The sequence below is a fragment of the Brassica oleracea genome, chromosome C4 (genome assembly GCF_000695525.1).
Source record: "Brassica oleracea var. oleracea cultivar TO1000 chromosome C4, BOL, whole genome shotgun sequence".
Classification (NCBI taxonomy): Eukaryota; Viridiplantae; Streptophyta; class Magnoliopsida; order Brassicales; family Brassicaceae; genus Brassica; species Brassica oleracea.
The window spans coordinates 6,842,033-6,851,595 of NC_027751.1; the positions used below are offsets into that span (position 1 = coordinate 6,842,033).

The 9,563-nt window shown below is 35.7% G+C and overlaps 2 protein-coding genes and 1 long non-coding RNA gene across 3 annotated transcripts; 1 reads left to right on the forward strand and 2 right to left on the reverse strand.

The window, feature by feature from the left end:
• Positions 1-811: 811 nt before the first annotated feature.
• On the reverse strand, positions 812-2,002 carry LOC106342549. The gene is made up of 3 exons (XR_001269842.1): positions 1,788-2,002; positions 1,449-1,520; positions 812-1,144 (listed from the first exon to the last, which is right to left on the reverse strand). It is a non-coding gene; the product is annotated as an uncharacterized LOC106342549 (long non-coding RNA).
• Positions 2,003-2,254: 252 nt separating this feature from the next.
• Positions 2,255-3,704, reverse strand: LOC106342548 (aquaporin PIP2-2-like). Its single transcript, XM_013781517.1, has 4 exons — positions 3,338-3,704; positions 2,950-3,245; positions 2,717-2,857; positions 2,255-2,630 (listed from the first exon to the last, which is right to left on the reverse strand). The coding sequence occupies exons 1-4, from the start codon at positions 3,636-3,638 to the stop codon at positions 2,511-2,513; spliced, it is 858 nt and encodes a 285-aa protein (XP_013636971.1). The 5' UTR covers positions 3,639-3,704; the 3' UTR covers positions 2,255-2,510.
• Positions 3,705-6,540: 2,836 nt separating this feature from the next.
• Positions 6,541-7,962, forward strand: LOC106342882 (aquaporin PIP2-2-like). Its single transcript, XM_013781938.1, has 4 exons — positions 6,541-6,920; positions 7,027-7,322; positions 7,420-7,560; positions 7,642-7,962. The coding sequence occupies exons 1-4, from the start codon at positions 6,620-6,622 to the stop codon at positions 7,759-7,761; spliced, it is 858 nt and encodes a 285-aa protein (XP_013637392.1). The 5' UTR covers positions 6,541-6,619; the 3' UTR covers positions 7,762-7,962.
• The last annotated feature ends 1,601 nt before the right edge of the window (positions 7,963-9,563 follow it).

Consider the following 9,563-nt stretch of genomic DNA (forward strand, 5'->3'; position numbering starts at 1 on the left):
GTAACCCTAAATCCTAATCTCTAAACCCTAAATCCTAAACCCTAAACCCTAAACCCTTGGGTACCTAAACCTTTGGGTAAATCCTAAACCCTTGGGTAAACTCTAAACCTTGGGTAAATCCTAAACTCTAAATAAAAACACTAGACCCTAAAACTCTAAACCCTAAATCCTAAACCCTAAACCCTTGAGTGTTTTAGCGTTTATTGATTTTGTTTTAGAGTTTAAGATTTATCCTAGAGTTTAAGATTTATCCTATAGTTTAAGATTTATCCTAGAGTTTAGGGTTTACCCAAGGGTTTAGGGTTTAAGATTTAGGGTTTAGGGATTAGGATTTAGGGTTTAATGTTTTGCTGATGACGTTAAAAATATTTTTTTTTGTAATTACTAATATTTTTTATTCATTTCTTTTTGCCTTTTAATTTTAAAAAGATAATATAATTTGACAATATTTTGTTTTCTTTTTTAAAAGATATCGAATATGAAATAACCCAATCCTATTGGTTGGTGAACCGAGGTTCACCAAACCGGGCATTGAACATTGAAACCAAACCCCGCATTAAAATTGAAACCAACCGAGCATTGAAATAAAACAAACTGACCATTGAACATTTCACATAACATTGAAATAAAACACATAGACCAAAGACACAAGTACAAACATTTAACAGCTTGTTTTTGAGATTTAGATGAATATTTAGAAGATAGAAATTGTTTAGAAGATTGTTTAGAAGGTAGAAATTGTTTTAGAAGATTGTTTAGAAGATAGATTGAGAATGAAAAATATGAGAAAGAGAAGATGGCACGAAGGTAGAATTCTAAAGACGATACTTTCATTACAAGATACAAATTCAATACAAGATTATATTTTAAAGACAATGACACAAGAAAACAACAAACACAACACCACTTCCGTGACTCATAATACACAAGAATACAAGACACTCATTACAAGATAAAAAGACCAAACAAGTGTGTTGATAATAGAAGATCAAACAAGAGTCCGTGAGTGAATAATACACAAGGATACAAAAGTTTGTGATACACTAGCATAAAAAACGTGAGTGACGACAATGACACATCTTCACTAGGCCGATCATACAAAACGTTACTGCTCCCACAAGCACTTTTATGCCTTTGTCCTGTCCTGCATATCAGCAGCATACACTCATATCATACAAACCCAGAAATCACAGTCTCATAGTTTCGTTACAAAGCCTATATACAAGGATATAATCTATTAATCTCAAGCAAACCGTACTGGTCTTGTTTTATTTTCCACCTAAGTGATGTGATCAAACTTCTACCATTGTCATGTAATATAATTTTGACTAAAAACCAATTGAGTTTTACAGATAACATTAAATAACGAAACCTGATGGATCATGGGTAACACAATGAACCAATACTACTAAAGTCAACCAATAGAGAGAAGAAAAGAGGGTACAAACCTTGAGCTGGAGAAATCGCAAGCTCCTTAGCTTTCTTTAGAGTCAACCAGGGGCTTGTAATTTCTCTCATAACTGTATCACAACAACAAGACTCTCATCAGTTACAAGATTTTTTAGAGACAAATTCTATTAGGCTAATACACACACGATCTACAAGCACCGTATATATCATTCAAATCGAAGAAAGTACTAATCTTTCTAACAGTATCTATGGTCTAAACCAGAACCCAATGAATCGAAGCAAAGACCAGTCATTTATCGGAAAAAAAAAAAATCAAAAAAGTGGAATCGTGAATCAGAGGAAACGAAAGAGAGATTAGAGATGAATCAGATACAAACCTGGAGAGAGAGAGGTTGATTTGGTAGCTGAAGAAACAAAAGAAGAGTGCTAAAAACTCAGCGGAGAAGCCCAGAGGAGAAGGAGACGACGACAGAAGACGGAGAGAAAAAAAAAATTGAAACTTCGTGGTTTTCCGACACGTGTTCTAAAAACCTCTATCTAAATCGGTTCTCAAACTCTCCTATTAAGGATCGACTACTCCCATTTTAATTATTTTTGATTTAATTAAATTACTGATTTTCTTAAAAACTAATGATGGTCTTAGCGGAATATAAGAACCCGTCTCTTAACTTTTAACTAAAAAAAAGTTAAAAACAGGTTCTTAAAACTCTTATTTAAGAACCGATTCTTAGTTTTTTTTTAGTTAAAAGTTAAGATACGAGTTTTTATATTCTGTTAAGAACCCACCCTAAGAACCTCCCAATAATCATGCTCTTAGTCGAGATATCCAATGCGGGTTGGAGACTGACTTATTAACGTTAAAATTTACACATCGTTTAGAAAAGGAGAACAATAAAGAGAAGCAGAGTAATCGACTTTTTAGCAGGGAACAAACTCACTGAAATTGCCAGGATGAAAACATAAAACACTCCATTGACTTGAATTCACACAAATAGAAGCAGAAGCAAAAAAAAAAGACATAGGAGGACACATTTTAAAATCACGTGCCCAATTTAGACATAATAGTAACCACTTTTTTGTTTTGTTTTGTGTGGCTAAACTCAAACGTTGGCAGCACTTCTGAAGGATCCGAGGGATTTGGAACCAGAAGCTCTTAGAACGAATTGGTGATAAAATGCAGCTATGGCAGCTCCAATAAATGGTCCCACCCAGAATATCCACTGTAATGAAATGAGACCAAAAGTATTCAGTTATATTTTCCATTTAAAAAATATAACGATTGTTTAGAGAGACAGAAGAAACATACATGGTCATTCCACGGCTTGGACTCGTTGAAGATAACCGCAGCTCCGAAACTCCTGGCCGGGTTAATCCCGGTTCCGGTGATTGGAATAGTGGCCAAGTGTACCATGAACACCGCAAACCCAATCGGAAGTGGTGCCAACACCTTTCATGTATAACCACAAATTAATTACTCAGTTATAACATGTTAAACTAACCATCTTATATTATTGGAACTAGTTGATAATAAATACTTACGGGAACGTGAGAGTCTCGTGCGTTTCTTTTGGGATCTGTAGCGGAGAACACCGTGTAGACCAAAACGAATGTTCCGATGATCTCTGCCGCGAGTCCAGTCCCTGTGCTGTATCCGTCTGCTAGAGAGTTTGCTCCTCCACCGTAACGGACATAGTAAGAGCTTTGGAAAGCTTTGACGAAACCAACTCCACAAATAGCACCCAAACACTGAGCCACCATGTATAGCACCGCTCTAATCAACGATACCTTCCGTGCCAAGAACAAGCCGAACGTCACCGCCGGGTTTATGTGACCACCTTCATAAAGTTTTGGGGTCAGTTTCAAATAAACAAGAAATTTATAAAAGATGTGAACCGATATGAGCCGGACCGGTTTGTTATATTATTACCTGAGATACCGGCGGTGCAGTAGACAAGGATGAAGATCATGCCACCGAAGGCCCATGAGATGCCGAGGATTCCGACGCCTCCGCACTCATCACCTCCGGCCTTAGTGTCGGAGGAAATCTTGTAGCCGATGACAGTCAAAACAGTGACATACAAGAAGAGGAGAGTGGCTACGAACTCGGCTATGACGGCTCTGTACAAAGACCACTTAGTCAGCTCCTCCGCATCGAAAAACGGAGTTGGCGGCGGATCTTCGTAGTCCCTCGCCGCGAATCCCTCTGCTCCTTCCACGTCTTTAGCCATATCGTATTATTATAGGTAATGGATGTTTCTTCTTAGGAACTATTTTACTTCTGGTTGAGAATAAGCTAGAGCAAATGGTTCTTTATATAGAGTTAGCTCTTGATTTGTGCTACTGAGCGTATATCTGACACTTTTTTATCAACACATTTCAAATGTTATTTTGATGATATTTTGTAAGGAAATAAAATTCGGTAATTTCTTTTTATTGGATGCATTTTTGGTAGCAAAATTGACCTTGACTATTTAATGAAGAAAATAGTAATAATCTTTCTAGATTTAGTCATCAGTATTCACATAAAACGAATTGTGATTTGAGCCCATAGAGTGCATAAAATTCTATTAGCTAATTCTATATTTGCATGTAACATATAGTTTGTTTAACCTTTAGTCAACACTAAAAACAGGAAATAAATTATATCTTTCTCATGCGGTAACATTTCCAAATAACTCCATTGTTTCTACTGAGACATCAACGTCCCATAGTAACGTCATTAAATTTGGTTAAAATGCGACCGTTGACAAACCAAGCAACAACCAATATTAAAACGTGAGCAATTTACTAGAGCGATGAACATAAACAATTGCGATATATAAATTATAAATTGCATATTGTTATACAAAACATAGCTGACCTGTAAGCTAGCTGTACCAACATTCATAATTGCATTGCTACTTTAAAGTTTTTGACAAATATTAAAATATCATTTGTAAGCATGAAAAAGTATTTGTCTCCATCGTATCAAAATATTCGCGTGTGTTCCTACCGTTTCTAGCACATTCTGGACTACTCTTGCATCTTTTTCATGCTTACACTAGTAAATATATCGCAAGCGAATATTTTTTTTATAATGAAATTAGACTAATCTTGAATCATTTTTTGTGTTATAAAGCATAAACATGTAGTTTGAACCTAAACTTTATTTGTGCAATAAGCTGCAGAATGTAAACATAAAACGAACAACTAGTGTTAATTTTGTCACAGAACACTACATCAGTAATTATGACTCTATGATGCATTCACTATATGTATATTCACACATGCGTAAATCAGTGTATTTTTTGTTATCGTGGATTCATTGTCAGCAAATGTATATTACTTCGTCCAATAAAAGCAGAGGGACGTCGCTAAAACGATAAGGTTATGCAACATGGCAAAACAACAGCCACGAAAACCACAATACGCCACATTCCTTTTGTCCGTGTTCACGTTTATGTATTTTAATTTCATTTTCAATAAATAATTTGTGAACTGTATAATTTTGTGGGCGAATCTCTCAAAAAAATCCAAAAATGTTTTCAGATCAAAAGGATACTTTTGCATTTTTGAAAATATTACTAAAATTATTATTTAAAATTTTGATTATATATATTTTTAATCCTAAACTCATTCCCAATCTAAATTTTAAGTATAAATTAGTTAATTCTATTAGTGTTTTTAACTTTTTTACTGAAACTTATTTTCATCATTTTTCTCATTGTATATTATATTTTTGATAAACAAAAAAATTGTCCTATCCTAAAATATTTCTCTAATTCATTTTCTTACGGCAATACATATATTACATATGCAAATTATGGACGTAAGAAAATTGCAATTGGAATTGAGGATAGAGGGAGAGTGATAGGAAATGATTATTGACGGCTTGTGGGTCTCACTACGTGGCGCGACAAGAGTGGTTAAGTGGAACCGACGGCTGGACTGAGTTGGAGTTAATCGGACGGTGCCGATGTATTTGTCGGAGCTTTTGGACGGTTTCTCATGCTCAGTGAACCCCACCTTCCACGTCACCTACCCCAGTTCCATTAGATTTCGACCTTAGTGGAAACAGAACCACTAAAACGACGCCGTACCTTCTATCCTGTCCATGTAATAATTATTTATTGTAATGGTAGGGTTAGGTTAAACATATATGTAATAATTTATGCTTTATATGTGGCTATTTAGCTTTTTTCAAGAGAGTATTGTAGATACAAGATTAAAGTAGCAATTGAAAGATGTTAGAATATACATATCACAAGTCTCACCCTTAATCAACCTTATCTAGCTATATAAAAGTTTTCCACTTATAACATTATGACACCCTAATTAAAACCAAATGTTCAAAAACTTTGCTAACGTCTGCAATTTGATAAGATTTATTTACTATTTTTATGTGCAAAAGAGTGACAGTTTATATTATTCTAGGGGGAGGACAAGGCTCATGACATATGGACAAGGGGAAAGAAAATATAGCCGCATATAGTATATTAACGTCGGTCCAAATGAAAGCTACGTTTAGGTGTGGGGCGGCGAGGCTAAGTTAATTTAACCATAAAACTCCATTATCTACCATAATTTAAGAATTAAGAGGTCGCTGTTCTTACAACCATTCTTCTACATTATCCAAACCTCAAGTAAATTCAGATTAAGTTTATAAGATTAGTAACACTAACTAAAGCCAAAAATAAACTTGAGTTATAACTTCGTTAACAAAAACATATTCAAATACAATCATTTTGATATGACAAATACTAATTTAGATGAAAAGATAACATATGGATCCACAACAATTTAATTTATAGGACTGTTTACTTAAATATATTATGAAAATCCGAATTATGATAACAAATGCATATAATGGAATATATTACGCAATACTGTATTGTTAATTATGAAGCAATGATTAGATTGGTTATATCATGACAGCTTGCTAGGTAATTAATTAGTGGAAGCTAGTTTCCACAAAAATAATCATAATCGTCACATACATTTCTATGATCAGTTCAATGAAACGAATAATTGGATAACCATTAACCTGCCACGGAAAACATTATTTGTAAACTAATACGCACACCTTACAATTATTAACATGTATATACAGAAGTAATCAGAGCATTCACTACGAACTCACTCTATATAAACAACCTTCCTTTATCCCTCCACAATCACAAAACAAGAACAATAACCAAAAACACATTTTCTTGATATATTAAAATATTAAATGGCGAAAGAGGTGGAAGGAGCAGAGGGATTCGCTTCGAGGGACTACGAAGACCCGCCGCCAACTCCGTTTTTCGATGCGGAGGAGCTGACCAAGTGGTCTTTGTACAGAGCCGTCATCGCCGAGTTCGTAGCCACTCTCCTCTTCTTGTATGTCACTGTTTTGACTGTCATCGGCTACAAGATTTCCTCCGACACTAAGGCCGGAGGTGATGAGTGCGGAGGCGTCGGAATCCTCGGCATCTCATGGGCCTTCGGTGGCATGATTTTCATCCTTGTCTACTGCACCGCCGGTATCTCAGGTATTAAGATAACAAACCGGTCCGGTTCATATCGGTTTATACTTTTAATAAAAACGTAGTCTTTGGTTTCTTGTTTATTTGAAATTGACCCCAAAACTTTGTGAAGGTGGTCACATAAACCCTGCGGTGACGTTCGGCTTGTTCTTGGCAAGGAAGGTATCGTTGGTTAGAGCGGTGCTATACATGGTGGCTCAGTGTTTGGGTGCGATTTGTGGAGTTGGTTTCGTCAAAGCGTTCCAAAGCGCTTACTACGTACGTTACGGTGGAGGAGCAAACTCTCTAGCCGATGGATACAGCACAGGGACTGGACTCGCTGCAGAGATCATTGGAACATTCGTCCTGGTCTACACTGTTTTCTCCGCTACAGATCCCAAAAGAAATGCCCGAGACTCCCACGTTCCCGTAAGTATTTATCATCAGTTACTTCCAGTTACAAATATAGTTAAGTGAACTTATGATATAACTAATTAATTTGTGGTTATGAATTATGAAATAAAAGGTGTTGGCGCCACTCCCAATTGGATTTGCCGTGTTCATGGTACACTTGGCCACTATTCCAATCACCGGAACCGGGATTAACCCGGCCAGGAGTTTCGGAGCTGCAGTTATCTACAACGAGTCCAAGCCGTGGGATGACCACGTATGTTCTAATCAAACTATTGTTATATTTTTTTTAGTGGGATAATAGTACTGAATATTTTTTGGTCTCATTTGATAACAGTGGATTTTCTGGGTGGGACCATTCATCGGAGCTGCCATAGCTGCATTTTATCACCAATTCGTCCTAAGGGCCTCTGGTTCCAAGTCCCTCGGTTCCTTCAGAAGTGCGGCCAACGTTTAAATTTAGCCACACAACACAAAATAGCAATTACAAAATGATTGTTATTATGTATGTACAAAATTGGCAACTTTGGTTTTAAAATCTATGCTCTGTTTTATTCCTTTTGTCTTTCCTAATTTCTAGCTTCATTGTGGGATATGTGAATGTTTGTGTACTCGGGAAAAACAATCAATGAAATCAAATTGTTTTTGCCTTGTTTAACTTTTTTTTTACTACCATCAACATTTTCAAAAATAAAATGTTAGAAGTACTACAATTTCAGATAAAATCAACAAATGGTTCAACACTTGATGAACGTATAGGTTTCATTTGATTCACGTTAGCCTCTATGGTATGAAGAGGAGTAAGACATATCAAACGAACTGAACGTAATAATCTCCAGTTGGATGACGCTAGTCTAATGTGCGTGAAAGTGAACACTTTTTATGTTGACATTCCCATTCACTATTTCTACAAGCAATTAGATTTTGTAATGGTTCATACAATTATGTGCCTTTTTCTTAAATATACAAAGGTCATCTTCTAAAATAACAAAATGAAAAAAAATAATAATAAGATGGACACACAAGTTTGGAGCGATTTAAAATATAATTAAAAGCCGCTAAAGTTCTTCAATCTACAAGTCGATTATCCAAATGCAGCTCAAGACCAAAATAAGGGTGTAAGATCATCTTCAACAGCCACTTACTCTTCATAATTTGAGGGATTTTCTTTCAAAACAAATATGATGTTCACATGGCTTCCTTTCAAAACTAATATGATATTGTCCCAGTGATTAAATTAACTGGAACCACCCACCTTGCTGATCAAATCTCAAAGATACAAATCTTCTGGTCCCTTTTATCAAGACAAATCCAATTCCACACACTTCTGGTCAAGGTGAGATAATCACGTTTTCCTTTTCTTGAACCAACCCAGTAAAGTCCTGAGGTAAGAAAGGTAGAGTCATTTGAATTATTTTCATCATAAACTCTATCTTGATTAATTCCAAAATCTTCTCTCTTTGTATTTTCTCTTAAGCCGAGTTTTATGCTTTCTAGGTTTTAAGAAGTTGTAATCTATTAAATCCCCTCCCCCTATGTACCTTTTTATTCACCGTGAAACAACACTTGTCCTCTCTTTACATAGTTTGAGACATGTATACCTTATTAGTTCAATATAAGCTTGTGTTTACTACAAGTATCACACAATTTGTATGATACACATTGATCCACTCTTCATCTCACATAATCCCAAAAATCACTGGGCTGATTATTTTTTTTTGGTAAATTCACTGGGCTGATTTAGTTTGAGTAGCTCAAACTTTTAGCCACCCTTGCTTTTGCTTTTGAGATCCTACAAAACTTGTGATAGTCCTGAGCTTGTATCACTGTCCAGCTGGATTTTATGTCTGCGCATCTTGATGGCTCGTTGTTGGATTTCCCTCCTTAAGCCCAAAACTAATCAAATCATAATCAAGCCTTAATCCAAGAATCAAGAAAAACAAAGAGAGAAAATATTTGTAAGAGAGAGTTTCCAAAAACAAAATCTTTGTAGTAAACCCTTTCCTAAATATTAAGAGTCTTCTTCTTAAATTTTCTAGTTGTCTAATACCATCTTCATCTCATCGATATTGGATAATTTTCCCAACAGCACTTAACAATTAGGTCACCGGATAGAGAAGACATGGTATTGACGGTACCTGAAGACGGTAACCCGACATCGAAAGGACCATGGTTTACTCTCAAAGAAGGCTCTAAGTACACTCTTGTATTTACTTTCCGTGTGACCAACAACATTGTGTCCGGCCTCCGGAACAGCAA

Coding starts and splice junctions, on each gene's coding strand:
- LOC106342548 (XM_013781517.1), bottom strand. CDS start 3,638: ATGGCTAAAGACGTGGAAGGAGCAGAGGGATTCGCGGCGAGGGACTAC. Junction 2,858..2,949: donor CACGAGACTCTCACGTTCCC/GTAAGTATTTAT, acceptor TATACATGAAAG/GTGTTGGCACCACTTCCGAT. Junction 2,631..2,716: donor CCAAGCCGTGGAATGACCAT/GTATGTTTCTTC, acceptor ATTTCATTACAG/TGGATATTCTGGGTGGGACC.
- LOC106342882 (XM_013781938.1), top strand. CDS start 6,620: ATGGCGAAAGAGGTGGAAGGAGCAGAGGGATTCGCTTCGAGGGACTAC. Junction 6,921..7,026: donor CTGCACCGCCGGTATCTCAG/GTATTAAGATAA, acceptor AACTTTGTGAAG/GTGGTCACATAAACCCTGCG. Junction 7,323..7,419: donor CCCGAGACTCCCACGTTCCC/GTAAGTATTTAT, acceptor ATGAAATAAAAG/GTGTTGGCGCCACTCCCAAT.